This window comes from Pinus tabuliformis, chromosome 7, assembly GCF_031772625.1.
Source record: "Pinus tabuliformis cultivar Carrire ecotype Pingquan chromosome 7, CPIR1, whole genome shotgun sequence".
Classification (NCBI taxonomy): domain Eukaryota; kingdom Viridiplantae; phylum Streptophyta; class Pinopsida; order Pinales; family Pinaceae; genus Pinus; species Pinus tabuliformis.
Window position 1 is genome coordinate 1,685,463,625 of NC_142293.1, and position 23,147 is coordinate 1,685,486,771.

The 23,147-nt window shown below is 31.1% G+C and overlaps 1 protein-coding gene across 1 annotated transcript in view; it reads left to right on the forward strand.

Moving 5' to 3' along the window:
- Nucleotides 1-23,147, forward strand: part of LOC149254988 (endoglucanase 8-like) — a 61,134-nt gene that overhangs the window by 36,764 nt on the left and 1,223 nt on the right. The window contains exon 3 of the mRNA XM_089454906.1: nucleotides 12,007-12,027. Within this exon, the coding sequence (XP_089311032.1) occupies nucleotides 12,007-12,027 (21 nt within the window). The remainder of the gene's footprint in view (nucleotides 1-12,006; nucleotides 12,028-23,147) is intronic.

Sequence of the window (23,147 nt, forward strand, 5' to 3'; positions counted from 1 at the left end):
ATAAATCACTGTACAAGAAACTTTCTTGAATAAACAATGTTAGTGGTTAAAAAACTCAACACTTAAACCTAAAAACTTTCCTTCTCATTCTCTAAATTCTCGCTTGAAGGCTTTTTCCATGTTTCCTTCGGATTCAAGAATGACCTTACCTCGAAACTTTCTTGAATAAACAATTTTTTTAGTGGCTGAGCAACCTTATATGAAAGAACTCAACACTTAAACCAAACAACTTCCATTCTCATTCTCTAAATTATCGCTCGAAGGCTTTTTCCATGTTTCCTTCGGATTCAAGAATGACCTCACCTCACATGCCTTCCATTAGGATTTTGTTGAATTTAATAACTGGAAAAAATTATTATTAAAAAAATTCAAAAATGCTATTATACTAATATGAATGGTCCTCTATATGAGTAGATTTTTTTATAAAAAAATACCATCATTTACATTATAAAGTTAGACATTCCATGGTTAGAAAAGATAAAGTTTCATCAAGTTTTATAGTATTTTTTAAAACAAAAGCTAGCTCCCTCTATATATATTTGTTGCATTTCATCTTATTACAACATCCGAAAATTAATAGTTGAAACATGTCAAATTTTTATTTATTTATTTGTTTTAGGGTGTGAAAAATGTATCACAAGAGTGTTGTTTTTTTACTTTGGGAACAAAACTTTTAAGTGATTAAAAACTATTTTTATATGATTAGTAAAGTGTTATGAATATTTTATTAAACAATGTATTATAATAAGTGCAATGTATTATAATAAGTACAATGTATTACAATAAATTCAATAATATTATGTTTAAAATTCAAAATTTATATTTGAAGATATATTTTTCTTTAGATTTATGGATCGATAAATTACTATTTATTGCATATGCATGGAAATTATAATTATGTAGAAAATAGAGAACAATGAAATAAAACTCACAAACCATAAATTAACACAAGATATAACTTGGGAAACTTTTTGAGGAGACAATTCAATTAGAAAGTGTGGTTGTTTTTCTCTCTTTCCTTGAATGGAAAATGGATACAAGTACAAAGAAGCGAGGTGTGTGACCCGTGGGATATTGCAATGCATTGATCCTCTATGTTTTCTCTTTCCTATCCTCTCTTAGCTATATACTCATCTATGAAAAAATGCACTCGAATATGATGGAACTCCTTTTCCAGCCAGCGACCCAATTATAACACAACTTGATAGCCTATTGGTTGTTAAATTTGATTCCCCAAATCTTAATTAGTGTTACAACATTGACTCTTCTAGAAACTTCTTCATCATGATCATGTGGCTAGCCCATTTTCCATGAATAATGGGCGCTAACATGACTTATGGTGGTTAAAACAAGAAAGCCAACTTCCGAAAGTGACATAGCTTTTGCATATGAACTCTGATTGGGGCAATTCTTGCATCGTTGAAAATGTTTATGTGTGTAGAATAATAAAAGTAGATGAGGTGCTCAAGCAACAAATTTTTACTCCAAAAAATATCAATTTATGCCTCAAACTACTCCCTGAAGGTTTCAGACCCCAATTTGCCAAACTAGGTCTTGTTAGTAAAAATGGTTTTGTGCGCTGATTCCTCCACTAGTTCCACTATCAAAACATAAAAATGGATGATAAACAATCTAATGATCTAATATAGATCACCATAAGATAAAACATTCAAAAACAAAAATATAAACCTATATGATAAAAGGGTGCATAATAATATAATCACTCACTTTAGAAGATGAAGATGATTCCTCCATAGCCATATATATTGAAACAATAAAAAAGGCACTTAAAAATTAATTTATTATGCTAATATGTATGTATATTTTGAAATATGGATTTTAGAATTTTAATTTAACTATCAATAATTATTAGGTGGGTGGAAACAATTTAACCTCAATGGGATATTCTAGAATATTTTTAGTAGTTGTCACATATCAAAGGCTTTGATTTATTTCAAAATTACTTATTTCTTTCTAACCTTTCGGTTAAAATAATTAATTAAAAAAATGTCATATGAACAAGAGTTATGGTTTCTTGAATATGTGATATTATTAAGCTATGGTATTGTAACAAAGCTTATTTATAGGTTAAGAACTTCAATAGTAAAGTAGGAGTGAATCTCGTGATTAATAACCTTGTTACATGCTTTTTAAATGTATATATTTAACTCATAAATTAATTTGTTAATAATAATAATAATAATATAATTTACTTAATTTTAATAATTTGTTTTGAAAATAATATAAGATTAATAACAAAATAAGTGTTTTGATACCTTATCGACCATTTAACTTATATGAAAGTGTTACTTATTTTAAAAAAAATTAACATAAATAAAATTAAAAATAAATTCCCATTTTATTTGTTCTTTAAAAATAACTAGAAAACATACTCACTAAAATAAATTCCCATTTTCTTGTTCCCTCTAAAAATAATGTTCATTTCAATAATGTCAGCGGATGTTCATTTCAATAATGTCAGGGAATAGAAAGAAAGAGAGAAAAACAAGAAAATATATTGACGTATTTCTCAGCCGCCTTGGCAGTGGCGGCGGAAAATACACGAATGATCTGAAACCAAAATTTTTTTAATACAGAAAATATAATGCAATTGCGTGATCGCTCTATAGTTAATCAATGACCAAACAATAAAAAAATGGATAAAATTCATACCCACCAAACGCCTAATAGATATTCATATCATCAAAATATTTTTGTTCCTAAGAGGGACTAGGTATCTTATTTTTGAAAGAGGATAAACGAAAAGACTAAAAATGACCCAATTATCAACACTAAAATAATTCTAAACTTTACTAAGAAATTTAAGATCAAGAAGATTTCCTATAGTAATTATTTCCTTACTTTATACTTACTTTTAAAAAGATGAAATATTAATAATGACTTGTGGTGAGTTCATATTTCAAAAAGGGCAAAAGCAAGGAAATGGAAATAATTGTTTAGTAATCATGTTATTTCGCGATTTACTTATGTGATAGATTTATAAGAGTACAATGATTGGTGTGATATAATTAAAAATGCGATATTGCATATATTTTTAAATTAAAAAATTTAATTTTTAGATTAAAAAAGTAATAGTTAATTTCGTGATTATTGCATTGTGTCATGTGATAGATTTGTAAAAATATAAATTTAATTTAATTTAATAATTTTTATTTTTATGGTTGTGAAAGAATTTTGAAGTTTAAAGTTAACTTATTTTTATTTATTTTTATTTTATATAGTAAAATTAAGATATGAAAAAATTATATAATAATAATAGGGTTTATAGTAAGATAGATATAATTTTTATTTTTAGTGTTGTTAAAGAATTTTGAAGTTTAAAGTGAACCTAATTTATTTATTTTTATTTTTATTTTTATTTTATATAGTAAAATTAAAATAGGAAAAATTTATATAATAATAATTTAGTTTATAGTAAGATAGATATAATGTTATTTTTTTGTTTTGAAATCGAGATTTTTATTAATTTATATAAAAATATAATATGAGAAGTTTGTTATTAATCTATTGCTAATTTTATTTTTCCTGAACTTATTGATCATAAGATAATGAAAAAAATAGTTTGACAATAACAATAATAAACGCAGAGATCATATGTCGATCACCCAAAAAATGTAAAGGGCCCCAAGAACCAAAATGCATCCAATATTTATCCCCAATCAATAAGATTACCGAACACCTGGAATGTTTGGTCCATTTTCGGGAGGTAGAGGAGGGTGAAGACCCTGATGAATGTGTGCTTCCAAATGTGCCAATCTGCCCTCTAATCCGTCCAACCTCGCCTAGATCCTTTTCTTCCCACAATGCAAGGATAATAGTGTATCCATCATGTGCCATTGGTTATGTTGAAGGTCATTCATGAAAGTAATGATTTCATTTTAGTCATCATGCCAATTGCGTGTGAATTGCTCTAGAATGGTGGTTACCAGTTGAATTTGGTTTTCCAGTGAATCAAATGGAGGTGGGAGATCAATTCCACTAGGAGATGGAGGTGGTTATTGGTCTACCTCCTCCCCGAAGTCTCGAATTTATGCCTGATGGTCTTCTCCCTAGCCGTGAGGCCCCATGCATTTGTGAACATGAACTCACTGGCATTGCATGGCTGTGGAATTTCAATTGAAGGTCACCAATCCCACATCCTATGCTCAAAGAAATCGGCATCCACACCCTGAGACAAGGAGACTAAGAACATTTACAAAATTATGCACTAGAGAGGGGTTGACACAAACATTCCAGACAATAACCATACCTGGAACAATAATTGACTCATAGGCCCAAGAAAAGAGAAGGGAAACCCCATAAAGAACACCATTACCTCCCCAATTGACCTTGAGTAATGAACACCAACAAAGGAGTAAGATAGAGACCAGGAGGGTCCTATCCCCAACAACCATAAACTCAGCCACGACTATCCCAAGCCGAATAACTGTTCCATCACAAAAGTTAACATTCTAGAAAAGAGAAAGAATATGAGCAAAATTGAAGACTAGGGGGGGGGGGGATTTAACTAGTGAGATTGAAAATGAGGTGGGCCACTCTCAAAGTCACCATAATCGTCAACGCCAATTGTTCATTGCTTTGAATCAATTCTCAACTCCTGTCGTCTGTCTGTGCAGACCACCATGAGCCTGGGTCCCAAGCCATTTTCTACCGAGTTTCTACCATGATAGGGGATAAGCATCCAAGCTTTGAAACGATGACTATTCTAACTATTATAGTTTGGGGAGCCATGGATGAAAAGGATAGCACTCCACCTTGCACTCCAACGAAGACATTACCTACCAATTTCCCTCTTCCCATTACCATGCAAATCCAATGACTTTCCAATAGAACCCACATATCACATATACCACAATGCCCTTCGAGAACTATCTGTTCTCGCGTGCCACATGAGGCGTATTTAATACACTTCATGTCCTTTAATGCCATGTGGCATGGGGTTAAATGTCCCTCCCTGTCCTTCACTTAACATCGAGGTCACCCCCATCAGGGGTATTAAGTCCCATTGTGCAATAATTAAAAAAAAATAACATAATAAATATCTCTCATGCTTTTAATTATAACTATATATTATTTTAAATATGAAACTTAACTTATATTAAATGAAATGCTTTTTGTTTTTGTTTTTGGTAAGTTAAGATTTCTATTGTTAATAAAACAATTGCAGTTGTTACTATTGTTATTTTTCTTTGGTATGCCACATGGGAAACCACACCAGAGACAAGATAATTGTTGGTCAGTTAGTGTCCAAAATGGTATGAGGAAAAGAGCACCCAACAAACGTATAATTTGCCTATCCCTTTAAGGGGAAAACTAGCTGAAAGAAAAACAAAATTATAGACTGAATTTTGAGATTGTATGCAAAGAACTAATAGCATTGGTCTAAAAATAAAAGAAATTGTCCCATAAGTGGGGAGACCAACCCTGAACACTACAACCAAAGAATCCAAAAAATTTGGACAAAATGAATAGAACAAAAATTAGGAAAAAATTGAGTCATGAAGATAAGGAGGTGTCTAATTCAATTGGGTGGTCTGAATCCTTGCAATGTGGTATCACTGTCAAACCTGGAGGCAAGCCCATTTCAAGGCGAGAAATATGGCCCGCCAAATCCATCAACAACAACTTTAACTCCTCCAACTTGTGTGTGAGGTTGTCTCGAGCATCTCGTATATTAACCATAGCTTTATGTAGAAGTAGTTTAATGTGCTAATAAAAATAAGAAATGAATGATTTTGATGGTCTTTGGTGTTTCCAATGTCCAGATCCCAATCCACAATATTGTCCATAACCTGAGAGTATAGTATGCCTTCATCCTCAACTGCGTAAATTTTTGAGTAGATTTTAAGGGGAGTGTGATCTTTATAGTGGCGGGCAAAAGTATTATCTCAAAATTGAGCCTGTGAGCCTCTAACACTCCCACAACCTATAACACCTTGTCAGATACATGTAGACTGTCACGTCATAGTTGCTAAGGGATGAAAGAACTGAGTGAGTCAAAGGAGACTCAAAATCGAATGATGAATGATGTGTAGGCCGAAGAAGAGATTAATACTTTCCTTGAGGAAAAAGGCTATGTCTATGATCACCTATGCATGTCCTCCATCATCCATTAGTGTTAATGAGGGCACGAGGAAAGTTAGGGAGAAGCTATCAAAAGGAGAACCAAGGAAAGAGGAGTTGCAAGCAAGAGTCATGTTGGGAGGTGGGAACAATTGGGAGGAATTGGAAAAAATGAAAATGGAAATCATTTTAGCGAGCTTGGAGATAACACCCTTCACAAAGTGTGTGGAGGCATTGACATGAGTGAGTTTAATGCAATATATCTTGCAAGGAGGGAGGCATCACTACCAAGACTGAGTTTATTGTACTCACTAATCAATTATCATGTTAGGAGGGGGAGAGGCCTTGAACCCTAGCCCGAATTCTAACTGACACTTCACCTTCAGCCTTAAACACCTCATCAAGGAATATTAAATAACATATTATCTAAAATTTATAAATATAGATAATTTTAAGTAATTTAATTTACTAAATAAAATGTAATATAAAATTAATTTAATTTAATAAAAATATTTTAATATATATATATATATATATATATATATATATATATATATATATATATAATCTTTCTTTGAAGATAATGGCTATAATAGACACCTAGGTCTCAAAGCTTTTTGAAAAGCTAGCCTCAGAACTAAACCAAAAAAGGATCCCCTTGGTTTTGCAAACTACGTGCAACTTCCTTTCATAAGGGGAACCAATGACAAGATCGCACACATTTTGAGTAAGAATAAGGTGCATGCTTCCTTTAAGCCCCTCAGCACTATCTGTAGCTCCCTTAAGTCAATGAAGGATCATGTTGACCCCAAAGATATGAAAGGTGTTTACTTAGTCCCTTGCTCATGTGGAACACCATATATTGGAGAAATAGGTTGTTCCATCAAGCAAAGGATCCAATAGATATTAGGCATAATAGATCCCGCTCGTCTGCCTTAGCTGAGCATGCGTCTAATACTAAACACCACATATGTATTGAAGATTCCTGTGTTTTAGCCAAAATTGATCACTTCCATCATAGGAAGTTCAGGGAGGTTTTAGAAATTGAGAAGCACGATAACAATCTGAATAGGGATGAAGGTTGGAAAATTAGCAGCAACTGATCCTTGCTCTCTATTCCTAGTTTTTTTTTGGAAATTGCTTATTTCTTTAGTCTCTTTTTTATTTAATTTTATTACTTATTCATTTAATTTTCATTTTTATTATTTATTTTTATTTATATTTTTTTATTTATTTAATTTTTTTTACTGACCCTATTTTTAATAATTTGTATTGATCCTCCTTTTGACTTCCTTTATTTTCTCCATAATTTTAGCATTTCATCTGTGTATATATTTATTTATTATTATTATTATTATTATTATTTCAATACATGAGGATTGTTTTGAACGTTTGATTTCATTTGACTTTGACTTTTAACATATAAAAAAATAAATAAAAAATTGTTTTTTGATTTTTTTGACTTTCTAATGGATGAATTTGTTTTCTCTGAAAGATCTACACCTATATATATCGTTAATGTTAGATCATATACTCCACTTTTACTCTGACAATGAACCACACTAGAGGATTCAAAACTTTAGCTCCAAAAAATTATTTCGATGTAATCTCTCTGAAAAGAAAAAATCTCTTCTAAAAATTTAAAATTTATTAACTAATTAATAATATTAATATTTAATAAAACCATTTCATAATTTAAAATTTATTTAAATTAAAAAAATCATTACTTTAAGAATCACATTGTTTATTTTGAAAATTTTGCACTATTTCAAACGACAAAGTGTTCTCATTGAATTTTACACACACATATGTTATATATTTTAAAATTATTTTAAAAAATAGAAGTAAGTATGTATATTTTTAATAATGGTTTTAATCATTAAAATGATTAATTTATTGAAATGATTTAGATTAAGTTATAAAGCAATATATCACTATCATTATAATTCAAAATTTTATATAATAGTTTGAAGTTAGATACATTAATAATCTGTGACTTAATCAAAATTAAGGAGCACTCAAGTGACTATTATTTTAGGGTGTCTAACTCTCTATCCTTATCACAACATGCTAATTTGTCACTTCCAAAAATTGAGTTCTGACCCGAATGAGAGTAAGCAATCTTCCCAACTACCCAAATTATAGATACTGCAATATACCATTGCACTAAAAATTTAAATTATATATATATATATATATATATATATATATATATATATATATATAATTCCTATACCATATTTACAAAGCCAATGCTAGTAGCTAATGGATAAGACCATAACACTAGATGGCCCTAACGTGTGACCTACTCTTTTAAGCCTACCCATAAAGAAACTAGGCATCATCAAAATTGGACAAGGTCATCACTGCCATATATAAAAAATTTCCAAAATTTGATAAGAGATATTAACATTTCTAAAAATAAAAAATCTTTATGAGTTGATCAAACGTATAAATACATAAAACAAAAATAAAATTATAGATAGTAAAATTAAACTTGGTTGTAAGCTATGGTTGTCGAAGCATCCTCAGGGATGTAAATAGGATTTACCCTAGAAACTAGATTGGTCTCATAGATAAGGAATCCTCACTACTTCTTTTCCTTCCACTTTTAGAGCCAGAAGAAGACACCCTTCTCTGCCTAGTCATGCTCGCAAGTATTTGTGCTCTATTTGGTGAGGGCATAAGAAATCAATGTTTTGGTATGCCAGTATAGCTGCAATATTCTATGACACTTCATGTCACGAGTGTGGCCGGTTGCCATATATGGGACAATATCTGTAGCTTCATTCATTACCTCTTCATAATTCACCACTTCTTGCTTAATTTTAACCTCAACTTCTTATTACATTATCACATTTCTTGTTGTAGGGGAGGCAAAGCTGAAAAAATCCTGAGAAAGTTCTCTGGTTGCAATCCCCTCTGTAGTTGGGTTAAGGATAAATTGGAAAAGGGAAAATACCTTTGACATTAAATTAAATTAAATTAAGAGGATATGATATATCAACTTGCAGTAGAGAGAGAAGAGCCATATTTTAGAGCATGCAAGGGTCAATCCTATTGTAATAAACATTCCCCACATCCAAAATCAATTGATTAAACACATCGTTGTATCATTGCCTTATATAATTATCTTGAAAGCCATGTTAATCGATAAATGAACATGAAATTGCTACAATGGAGGAACCATGATAGGACTAGAAAGTTACCATTAATACCTAGTACTGCATGTCATGATTTGGGCAAAGGATGATGCATGACCTAGCTTTGCGGACTTTCGTCATCCCATTAATACCTAGTATTACATGTCATGGGTTGGTAGAAGACAATGCATGACCTAGATTTGTAGGACTTCATCATCCCACCCCACCCCTTGTCCTTCTTTCATCAAATTCACCTCATACAAATAATATTATACTATATAAATATCAATGATATATTTTTATAATATTTATTTTTATTTTTATTGAAAATACTTATTATCTATCTAATTGATGCCAATCTATCTCCCAAATTTACCCTTTCTTCATTCCAAATTTCTTAGTGTAATCCTGAAATTTATATTAAATTAAAACACTGAATTTCTAAGCCCTAATCTCCAAGGGCGTAATATGCACTATCCACATAACCAAGCACTAAGATTTAGCATTTTTCCAAAGTTCCACTTGTATTTGGGATAATTTGTTAGTAAGTTCCTTGCCGATGACCTAGATTTCTTTAGACCTAGATATGTCTCAACCCAAATAACGTTTTGGTGCCCTTCCCAAAATCTGCAGGGTCCACACCTGATTTTTTTCTAATGATTTGGATAATTTATTTAACCTAGATATATGCCCTGAACAAAATTCATTTTCTTTAATCCAGATATGTTGTGACCCAAATAATATCCTTCCAATTCAAATATAACCTTGATACAAATATCTTTTTCCTAGCCCATATTTATCGCTTCAACTCGCATGCCTTCACTTTAATTTGAATATAACTTCTCAATCTGAAAATCTAGGAATCCAGATCAGTTGCATGTGACACACTTTGGGAAGGCTTGGATGTTGAACCATATTTCTTTATGGCATGGACCTCAAAGCCTTGTTGTGGGGTACACTCTAGATACTCAAGTTTGGGATGTGGTTTCAATCCAGACTCAGGTGAAATCTACATTACCAACAGTTATGAAGCTTAGATGCTCCTTGACTTGGATACTATGTTGCAAACTAGTCTCGATGACTAAGATTGTTGACAAAATAATTCTTTATTTTTTCCATCTAACGAACTATTTATAAAATGAATTTGGACTTGCAAAAAGGTAATGTTATAACACTTGACTCTAGTTTGGATTGACGACCCCGAATTGTGCTATAACCACAATTTACTCTGTAACTTCGAATTAGAGCCGACGATAACAGTTCTTGATCATTCATTATGAAATATCATTTTTTCCTTGCAGCAAGGCTAAAAATGATCTCGTTTTATGTTCACAATTCTCACATTCTCGCCAATCTAGACATTACATAGTGAATGTAAAAACCCAAGCATTCATATAAAACATGACATAGAGATTGTGTGAGAGAGACTCCACTGCAAATTCAACACACCATCTTGTAGTATTCTTGCTCAACATTTATTAACATGACCAACATTGATATTCAATAATATTTGAAGAGACCTTCCCACAAGAGATGAGATACAAATATCCATACAATCTTGTGAATAACATTAAAAATCAAATAATCAATTTTAATCAATTGTTATATTGAGGGTTGTTAAATATTGCTATAATCTCCCTTCTTTACACCCACTGTCTATCTTATTCTTCTCTTCTCTCTGTCTATCTCACTCTCTACCCTTGTTTTCAGGACTCTATTATACAAGATGCCAATTTTGTTGAGATTCACTAAATATGGATCAAATTATCCCTACATAGAAATATCCAATCTAAGCCTAAAATCTCTAACTCTAATAAATTACTTCAAATAGTGAATATTATGTAGATGGTAAATTAATCCTCCACTTCTGAAATCAATCATTATTACATCTTAATTATGAAAAACAAATCCCTTAATCATATCTTAAATTAAATTAAAGAAATTCACTTTATTTTTTAGTAAATTTGGTAAGACCTCTTAAGTCTGGTGGACTCTTAAAGAGATACTCCAACATCACTAATATATAAATATATTAATGATATAGTTTCAATTATATTAATATAAAAAGAAAATATTACGAATAAGCTACATATTAAATGATAGCCATTTTAATTCTGGACACTCTCATATGGAATGATAGTCATTTTAATTCTGGACATTCTCATATGAAATGAATGGAAAAAAAAAATGATAATTACACTAGAATATTTAAATAATTATAATTGTAATTAATTATATAAGTAAGATAATGAAAAATTAATATACTTTATAATAATAATAATTATTATGAGTGAAGTTAGTAAATTTCGAAATAAATAATGCTTTTATGAATAGATTCTTTATTATTATATAAAGGGAAATCAAAGTTTCTTATTATTAATGTTGTAAAACTTAGATCACATTTTCATTAGTGCACAAACTTTGTAGTAACATTTTGTATTTTTAAAATTAAGTGTTAATGACCCTACCTTGTGCTTGAAATTGTGATTATGATGTCCTTGGAGGCAGCCGACAGTGTCACTATTTGGTATTTGGTTTATGTTTTTGAGAGGATTTTCTTCCTCCACGTGATACCCATCTCAGGCCCATCTCAGGCAACCGACACTCACAAACTTCATTTAGTCCTTGAAATGAGCCAATATCTTGTCCTTCCAAATTGCAGATACCCCACGTAAAACATTCCACTGCTTTTTCACTTTATTCTTTGAGTCCAAATCAGTTCTATGCATCACTACACCAACGTGGAGAAGTAAATATATATACCCACCAATTTTGGTAGCTTTGGCTGCACGTTGAAAAAGTTTATGTGTGTAGAATAATAAAAGCAGATGAGGTGTTTAAGAAATAAATTTTTACTCCAACAAAATATTAATTTATGCCTCAAACTACTCCTTGAAGGTTTCAGACCCCAATTTGTCAAATTAGGTCTTGCTAGTAAAAACCCAATTTACCAAACTAGGTCCTGCTAGTAAAAATGGTTCTGTGCCCTGATGATTCCTCCACTAATTCCACTATAAAAGCATCAAAATGAATGATAAATATTATAATGATCTAATACATATCACCATAAGATAAAATATTCAAAACAAAAGTATAAACCTATATGATAAAAGGGTGCATAATAATATAATCACTCACTTTAGAATATGATTCCTCCATAGCCATATACAGTGAAACAATAAGAAAGACACTTAAAAATTAATTTGTTATGCTAATATGCATGTATATTTTGGAATATGAATTTTAGAATTTTAATTTAACTATTAGTAATTATTAGGTGGGTGGAAGCAATTTAACCTCAATGGGATATTCTAGAATATTTTAGTAGTTGTCACATATCAAAGGCTTTGATTTGTTTCAAAATTACTTATTTCTTTCTAACCTTTTAGTTAAAATGATTAATTAAAAAAATGTCATATGAACAAGAGTTATGGTTTCTTGGACATGTGATATTATTAAGCTATGGTATTGTAACAAAGCTTATTTATAGGTTAAGAACTTCAATAGTAAAGTATGAATCTCGGTGATTAATAACCTTGTTACATGCTTTTTAAGTGTATATATATTTAACTCATAAATTAATTTAATAATAATCATAATAATAATAATAATATAATTTACTTAATTTTGATAATTTGTTTTGAAAATAATGTGAGATTAATCCTAAAATAAGTGTTTTGATACCTTATCAACCATTTAACTTATATGAATGTGTTAATTATTTTATAAAAAAATTAACATAAATAAAATTAAAGTAAATTCCTATTTTATTTGTTCTCTAAAAATAACTAGAAAACATACCCACTAAAATAAATTCTCATCTTATTGTTCCCTCTTAAAAATAATGTCCATTTCAATAATGTCAGCTCGAATAGAAAGAGGGAGAAAGAGAAAAACAAGACAACATATTGATGTATTCCTCAGCCGCTACCAAGGCTGCGAAAAATACACCAGCCAAATTTATTATACAAATGATCTGAAACCAAAATTTAATCTAGGAAATGCATAATTTTTTTTTAATATTTTTAATACAGAAAATATAATGCAATAGCGTGATCACTCTATAGTTAATCAATGACCTAACAATAAAAAAATGGATAAAATTCATACCCACCAAAATATTTTTGTTCCTAAGAGGGACTTAGGTATCTTATTTTTAAAGAGGATAAACGAAAAGACTAAAAATGACCCAATTATCAACACTAAAATAATTCTAAACTTTACTAAGAATTTTAAGATCAAGAAGATTTCCTATGGTAATTATTTCCGTACTTTATACTTACTTTTAAAAAGATGAAATATTAGTAATGAACACCAACAAAGGAGTAAGATAGAGACCAAGAGGGGCCTATCCCCAACAACCATAAACTCAACCACGACTATCCCAAGCCGAATAACTGTTCCATCACAAAAGTTAACATTCTAGAAAAGAGAAAGAATATGAGCAAAATTGAAGACTTGGGGGGGGGGGGGGATAATTTAACTAGTGAGATTGAAAATGAGGTCGCCACTCTCAAAGTCACCATAATCGTCAACCCCAATTGTTGATTACTTTGAATCAATTCTCAACTCCTGTCGTCTGTCTGTGCAGACCACCATGAGCCTGGGTCCCAAGCCGTTTTCAACCGAGTTTCTATCGTGATAGGGGATAAGCCTCCAAGCTTTGAAACGACGACTATTCTAACTATTGTAATTTGGGGAGCCATGGATGAAAAGGATAACAATCCACCTTGCACTCCAATGGAGACATTACCTACCAATTTCCCTCTTCCCATTACCATGCAAATCCAATGACTTTCCAACAGAACCCACATATCACATATACCACAATGTCCTACGAGAACTATCTGTTCTCGTGCGCCACATGGGGCGTATTTAATACACTTCATGTCATTTAATGCCATGTGGCATGGGGTTAAATGTCCCTCCCTGTCCTTCACTTAACATCAAGGTCACCCCCATCAGGGGTATTAAGTCTCATTTTGAAATAATTTAAAAAAAAATAATATAATAAATATCTCTCACGCTTTTAATTATAACTATATATTATTTTAAATATGAAACTTAACTTATATTAAATGAAATGCTTTTGTTTTTGTTTTTGGTAAGTTAAGATTTCTATTGTTAATAAAACAATTGCAGTTATTACTAGTTGTTATTTGTCTTTGGTATGCCACATGGTAAACCACAACAGAGATAAGATAATTGTTGGTCAGTTAGTGTCCAAAATGGTATGAGGAAAAGAGCACCCAATAGACGTACAATTTGCCTATCCCTTTGAGGGGAAAACTAGCTAAAAGAAAAACAAAATTATAGACCGAATTTTGAGATTGTATGCAAAGAACTAATAGCATTGGTCTAAAAATAAAAGAAATTGTCCCATAAGTGGGGAAACCAACCCAGAACACTACAACCAAAGAATCCAAAAATTTGGACAAAATGAATAGAACAAAAATTAAGAAAAACTTGAGTCATGAAGCTAAGAAGGTGTCTAATTCAATTGGGTGGTATGAATCCTTGGAATGTGGTATCACTATCAAACCTGGAGGCAAGCCCATTTCAAGGCAAGCAATATGGCCCACCAAATCCATCAACAACAACTTTAACTCCTCCAACTTGTGTGTGAGGTTGTCTCGAGCATCCCGTATATTAACCATAGCTTTTGTAGAAGTAGTTTAATGTGCCAATAAAAATAAGAAATGAATGATTTTGATGGCCTTTGGTGTTTCCAATGTCCAGATCCCAATCCACAATATTGTTCATAACCTCAGATTATAGTATGCCTTCATCCTCAACTGCGTAAATTTTTTAGTAGATTTTAAGGGGAGTGTGATCTTTATAGTGGCAGGCAAAAGTATTAGCTCAAAAATGAGCCCGTGAGCCTCTAACACTCCCACAACCTATAGCACCCTGTCAGATACATGTAGACTGTCACGTCATAGTGGCTAAGGGAAGAAAGAACTGAGTGAGTCAAAGGAGACTCAAAATCGAATGATGAATGAAGTGTAGGCCGAAGAAGCGATTAATACTTCCTTGAGGAAAAAGGCTATGTCTATGATCACCTATGCATGTCCTCCATCATCCATTAGTGTTAATCAGGGCACGAGGAAAGTTAGAGAGAAGCTATCAAAAGTAGAACCAAGAAAAGAGGAGTTGCAAGCAAAAGTCATGTTAGGAGGTGGAAACAATTGGGAGGAATTAGAAAAAATGAAAATCATTTTAGCGAGCTTGGAGATAACACCCTTCACGAAGTGTGTGGAGGCATTGACATGAGTGAGTTTAATGCAATATATCTTGCAAGGAGGGAGGCATCACTACCAAGACTGAGTTTATTGTACTCACAAATCAGTTATCGTGTTAGGAGGGGGAGAGGCCTTGAACCCTAGCCCGAATTCTAACTGACACTTCACCTTCAGCCCTAAACACCTCGTCAAGGAATATTAAATAAAATATTATCTAAAATTTATTAATATAGATAATTTTAAGTAATTTAATTTACTAAATAAAATGTAATATAAAATTAATTTAATTTAAGACATATATATATATATATATATATATATATATATATATATATATATATATATATATATATATATATATATATATATATATATATATAATTTTTTTTTGAAGATAATGGCTATAATAGACACCTAGGTCTCAAAGCTTTTCGAAAAGCTAGCCTCAGACCTAAGCCAAAAAAGGATCCCCTTGGTTTTGCAAACTACGTGCAACTTCCTTTCATAAGGGGAACCATTAACAATATCACACACATTCTATGTAAGAATAAGGTGCATGCTTCCTTTAAGCCCCTCAGCACTATCCATAGCTCCCTTAATTCAATCAAGGATCATCTTGACCCCAAAGATATGAAAGGTGTTTACTTAGTCCCTTGCTCATGTGGAACACCATATATTGGAGAAATAGGTTGTTCCATCAAGCAAAGGATCCAAGAGCATGCGGCGGATATTAGGCATAATAGATCCCACTCGTCTGCCTTAGTTGAGCATGCATATAATACTAAACACCACATATGTATTGAATATTCTTGTGTTTTAGCCAAAATTGATCACTTCCATTATAGGAAGTTCAGGGAGGCTTTAGGAATTGAGAAGCATGATAACAATCTGAATAGGGATGAAGGTTGGAAAATTAGCAGTGACTGATCCCTGCTCTCTATTCCTATTTTTTTTTGGGAAATTGCCTATTTCTTTAGTCTCCTTTTTATTTAATTTTATTACTTATTCATTTAATTTTTATTATTATAATTCATTTTTATTTATTTAATTTTTTTTTCACTGGTCCTGTTTTTAATAATTTGTATTGATCCTTCTTTTGACTTCCTTTATTTTCTCCATAATTTTAGCATTTCATCTTTGTATATATTATTTATTTATTTATTATTATTATTATTATTTTCAATACATGAGGATTGTTTTGAATGTTTGATTTCATTTTACTTTGACTTTTTAACATATAAAAAAAATAAAAAAAATTGTTTTCATTTTTTTTGACTTTCTAATGGATGAATTTGTTTTCTCTGAAACATCTACACCTATATATATATATTGTTAATGTTAGATCATATACTCCCCTTTTGCTCTGACAATGAATCACACTAGAGAATTCGAAACTTTAGTTACAAATTCGATGTGATCTCTCCAAAAAAAAATTTCTTCTAAAAATTTAAAATTTATTAACTAATTAATAATATTAATATTTAATAAAACCATTTCATAATTTAAAATTTATTTAAATTAAAAAAAATCAATACTTTAAAGAATCACATTGTTTATTTTGAAAATTTTGCACTATTTCAAACAACAAAGTGTTCTCATTGAATTTTACACACACGCATATGTTATATATTTTAAACTTATTTAAAAGAATAGAAGTATGTATATTTTTAATAATGGTTTTAATCATTAAAATGCTTAATTTATTGAAATGAATTAGATTAAGTTATAAATTAATATATGGCTATCATTATAATTCAAAGTTTTATATAATAGTTTGAGGTTAGATATATAAATAATCTGTGACTTAATCAAAATTAAAGAGCATTAAAGTGACTATTATTTTAGGGTGTCTGACTCTCTATCCTTATCACAACATGCTAATATGTCACTTCAAAAAATTGAGTTCTGACCCAATGAGAGCAAGCAATCTTCCCAATTATCCAAATTATAGATATTGCAATATACCATTGCACTCAAAATTTAAATTATATATATATATATATATATATATATATATATATATAATTCCTATACCATATTTACAAAGCCAATGCTAGTAGCTAATGGATAAGACCATAACACTAGATGGCCCTAACGTGTGACCTGCTATTTTAAGCCTACCCATAAAGAAACTAGGCATCATCAAAATTGGACAAGGTCATCACTGCCATATATAAAAAATTTCCAAAATTTGATAAGAGATATTAACATTTCTAAAAATAAAAAATCTTTATGAGTTGATCAAATGTATAAATACATAAAACAAAAATAAAATTATAGATAGTAAAATTAAACCTGGTTGTAAGCTATGGTTGTCGAAGCATCCTTGGATGTAAATAGGATCTACCCTAGAAACTAGATTGGTCTCATAGATAAGGAATCCTCACTACTTCTTTTCCTTCCACTTTTAGAGCCAGAAGAAGGCACCCTTGCTTCTTTACTCTACCTAGTCATGCTCGCAAGTATTTGTGCTCTATTTGGTGAGGGGATAAGAAATCAATGTTTTGGTATGCTAGTATAGCTGCAATATTCTATGGCACTTCATGTCACGAGTGCGGCTGGTTCCCATATATGGGACAATATCTGTAGCTTCATTCATTACCTCTTCATAATTCACCACTTCTTGCTTAATTTTAACCTCAACTTCTTGTTGCATTATCACATTTCTTGTTGTAGGGGAGGCAAAGCTAAAAAAATCCTGAGCAAGCTCTCTGGTTGCAATTCCCTCTGTAGCCGGGTTAAGGAGAAATTTCAAAAGGGAAAATACCTTTGAAATTAAATTAAATTAAGAGGAGATGATATATCAACTTGCAGTAGAGAGAGAAGAGCCATATTTTAGAGCATGCAAGGGTCGATTCTATTGTAATAAACATTCCCCACATCCAAGACCAATTGATTAAACAAATCGTTGTATCATTGCCTTATATAATTATCTTGAAATCCATGTTAATCGATAAATGAACATGACATTGCTACAATGGAGGAACCATGATATAGGACTAGAAAGCTACCATTAATACCTAGTACTGCATGTCATGAGTTGGGCAAAGGATGATGCATGGCCTAGCTTTGCGGACTTTCATCATCCCATTAATACCTAGTATTACATGTCATGGGTTGGTAGAAGACAATTCATGACCTAGCTTTGCAGGACTTTGTCATCCCACCCCACCCCTTGTCCTTCTTTCATCAAATTCACCTCATACAAATAATATTATACTATATAAATATCAATGATATATTTTTATAATATTTATTTTTATTTTTATTGAAAATACTTATCATCTATCTAATTGATGCCAATGCATCTATCTCCCAAATTTAACCTTTCTTCATTCCAAATTTCTTAGTGTAATCCTGAAATTTATATTAAATTAAAACACTAAATTTCTAAGCCCTAATCTCCAAGGGCGTAATATGCACTATCCACATAACCAAGCACTAAGACTTAGCATTTTTCCAAAGTTCCACTTGTACTCAGGATAATTTGTTAATAAGTTCCTTGCCGATGACCTGGATTTCTTTAGACCTGGATATGTCTCAACCCAAATAACGTTTTGGTGCACTTCCCAAAATCTACAGGGTCCACACCTGATTTTTTTCTAATGATATGGATACTTTATTTAACCTAGATATATGCCCCGAACCGAATTCATTTGCTTTAATCCAGATATGTTGTGACCCAAATAATCTCCTTCCAATTCAAATATAACCTTGATACAAATATCTTTGTCCTAGCCCATATTTATCGCTTCAATTCACATGCCTTCACTTTAATTTGAATATAACTTCGCAATCTACAAATCTAGGAATCCAGATCAGTTGCATGTGACACACTTTGGGAAGGCTTGGATGAGGCTTGAACCACATTTCTTTATGGAATGAACCTCAAAGCCTTGTTGTGGGGTACACTCTAGATACTCAAGTTTGGGATGTGATTACAATCTAGACTCAGGTGAAATCTACATTACCAACAATTATGAAGCTTAGATGCTCCTTGACTGGGATACTATGTTGCAAACTAGTCTGGATGACGAAGATTGTTGAAAAAACAATTCTTTATTTTTTCCATCTAACAAACTATTTATAAAATGAATTTGGACTTGCAAAAAGATAATGTTATAACACTTGACTCCAGTCTGGACTGACGACCCCAAATTGTGCTGTAACCACAATTTACTCTGTAACTTTGAATCAGAGCCGACGATAGCAATTCTTGATCATTCATTATGAAATATCAATTTTTCCTTGCAACAAGGCTAAAAATGATCTCGTTTTACATTCACAATTCTCACATTCTCGCCAATCTAGACATTACATAGTGAATGTAAAAACCCAAGCATTCATATAAAACATGACATAGAGATTGTGTGAGAGAGACTCCACTGCAAATTCAACACACCATCTCATAGTATTCTTGCTCAACATTTATTAACATGACCAACATTGATATTCAATAATATTTGAAGAGACCTTCCCACAAGAGATGAGATACAAATATCCATACAATCTTGTGAATAACATTCAAAATCAAATCATCAATTTTAATCAATTGCTATATTGAGGGTTGTTAAATATTGCTACAATCTTCCTTCTTGGTCTCTCAAACCTTTTCTTACACCCACTCTCTATCTTATTCTTCTCTTCTCTCTGTCTATCTCACTCTCTACCCTTGTTTTCAGGACTCTATTATATACAAGATGCCAATTTTGTTGAGATTCACTAAATATGGATCAAATTATCCCTACATAGAAATATCCAATCTAGGCCTAAAATCTCTAACTCCAATAAATCACTTCAAATAGTGAATATTATGTATATGGTGAATTAATCCTCCACTTCTCAAATCAATCATTATTACATCTTAATTATGAAAACAAATCCCTTAATCATATCTTAAATTAAATTAAAGAAATCCACTTTATTTTTTTAGTAAATTTGGTAAGACCTCTTAAGTCTGTGGACTCTTAAAGAGATACTCCAACATCACTAGTATATAAATATATTAATGATATAGTTTCAATTATATTAATATAAAAAGAAAATATTACGAATAATCTACATGATTAAATGATAGCGATTTTAATTCTGGACACTCTCATATGGAATGATAGCAATTTTAATTCTGGACACTCTCATATGGAATGATAGCCATTTTAATTCTGGACACTCTCATATAGAATGAAGGAAAAAAAAATGGTAATTACACTAGAATATTTAAATAATTATAATTGTAATTAAAAATGATAATTACATTAGAATATTTAAATAATTATAATTGTAATTAATTACATAAGTAAGATAATGAAAAATTAATATACTTTATAATAATAATAATTATTATAAGTGAGGTTAATAAATTTCGAAATAAATAATGCTTTTATGAATAGATTCTTTATTATTATATAAAGGGAAATCAAAGTTTCTTAATAATTTAATTTAAATTATTAATGTTGTAAAAAAAATTTCTTCCTCCACGTGCTACCCATCTCAGGCCCATCTCAGGCAACCGACACTCACAAACTTCCTTTAGTCCTTGAAATGAGCCAATATCTTGTCCTTCCAAATTGCAGATACCCCACGTAAAACATTCCACTGCTTTTTCACTTTATTCTTTGAGTCCAAATCAGTTCTATGCATCATTACACCAACCTGGAGAAGTAAATATATATACCCACCAATTTTGGTAGCTTTGGCTGCACGTTGGGATTTAGCAATCAGTTGCAGCAGCAATGGGTTATAGGCTCACTGTTGGAAGGTTTGTCTGCATAATTCTTGCTACAGTGCTGTCAGGGGTGAGTTGGATTACAAAGATGCTCTGCATAAATCTAGTAGGAACAGGATCAGTTGGAGAGGAGATTCTGCTCTCACAGATGGACACATGCAAAATGTAGTAATATAATTACTCCTTTTGGTATTGCCATCTAAGTCTGAATGCTTTGCACAATGAGAAAATAATATTAATGGATGCTATAGTTCATATAAACTTGTCTAGAGACTACTCACATGAAAATTTGCAGCCTTTTCAATTAGAAAACACGGGTTGCCTGCCTTAGATTTTTATATTTTGAGCTGGCCATGGTCAAGCTAAATCAGATTTGTTTCACTGGTGAAGTTAGTGGAGTGTTGCTGTAAACTGGTCTCATTATCATTATGGTCTGCTCTACCCTAATGGCTAAAGCGATTTCTAGTTTATTTGTTTTACGTTTGGGGTATTTTGACTATGATTGCAAACTGATAAAAATAGGTATTGTCTGTACAAATATTTCATTATTTCTGTTCTGTCATTACTTATGCCGTGTAAAATGTATCTTGTGTTTCAATTATAATTATGATTAAAAGGTAGGAATTTCAAAATGAAATTCATTCCGTGTTTATTTATAATTATATTTAAAAATAAAAATTTCAAAATGAAATTAAAAAAATGAAAGTGTTTGTGTGTTCAAAGAAATTAAAAAAACCTTAAAGATTTGTTTAGGGATCCATTACATAAATCATTTAAATTTAAATTTATTTTTAATCAATTAATGTGGCTCATTTAGTTGTCTTGAAAAACTATATTAGTAAGTTTTAAAACAATTAATGTGGCTCATTTATGTGATAAATTCCGAAAACAAATCTCTAAATAACTCTACTAAAAAAACCACCATATATATATATATTAAGATGCAGTTAATTTGGTAACCAAATTCCTATTCCATGCCGTTCTTTAAACCTATGGTCTAAATTTAGAGATTTACTTATAAGGATTTAGATTATCATTTCAAAACAGTAATTAGTTTTTTTGTTATCCGATTAAATTCCATCACTTTACTTAAACTTATTGTCTAGATTTACTAGTGGGGGTTTAGACTATCATTACAAAATAATAACTATATTTTTTTCCTTTCCCATGATGAGCACTTTGCCGACCAAATTTCACCCTTTTTATTATTTAAACTCCTCGATCTGAGTGATGAGTTTTACATTATCACTGAGATCTGGGTATTGCCAGCACAATTGAAATTGGGTTTGTGAAAATATTTCATTATTTCTGTTCTTTGAATGTACCATGTATCCCACGCTCAATTACAATTTCAATTGAGATTATTGTCTGTGCAGGTATTTCAACATTGTGTATTATCATTGAGATCTGGGCATTGGCAGCACATTTGAAATAGATATTGTCTGTGAAAATATTTCATTATTTCTGTTCTTTGAATGTACAATGTATCCCACGCTCATTTACAATTTCAATTCCAATCGCTCTACTTTCAATTGCTCTACTTTCAGATCAATACGTGTTTTAGATTCTATGGCTACTCAGCAATTTTCATTTTTCCATGATTACAAACTATTGTCCCAAGCCAGGCAAAAATCTAAAAGAGAGCTGTAGCTTTGTAAGTTAAAAAGAAAACTGGCTAATGAATTTTGATGGAATGATAAAACGTGATAATGATATTTTTCACCAAGTTTGTTAAGTCTTTAAAGTAAGGTGGTGATATTCTTCATAAAAATTTGAACGGTCAAATCCATGTCTTGGTTGGCAAGTCCTCTCGATTATTGATGCAATGGTAAATTAAATACCGACCCAACAATGAATTCTAAATTAAATTAAGTTTGCTACGCTTTAAAGGATCCAATTAACACTCTCCAAATAATTTTGTGAATATAATATTTAGTCCAGATCCTACCAATT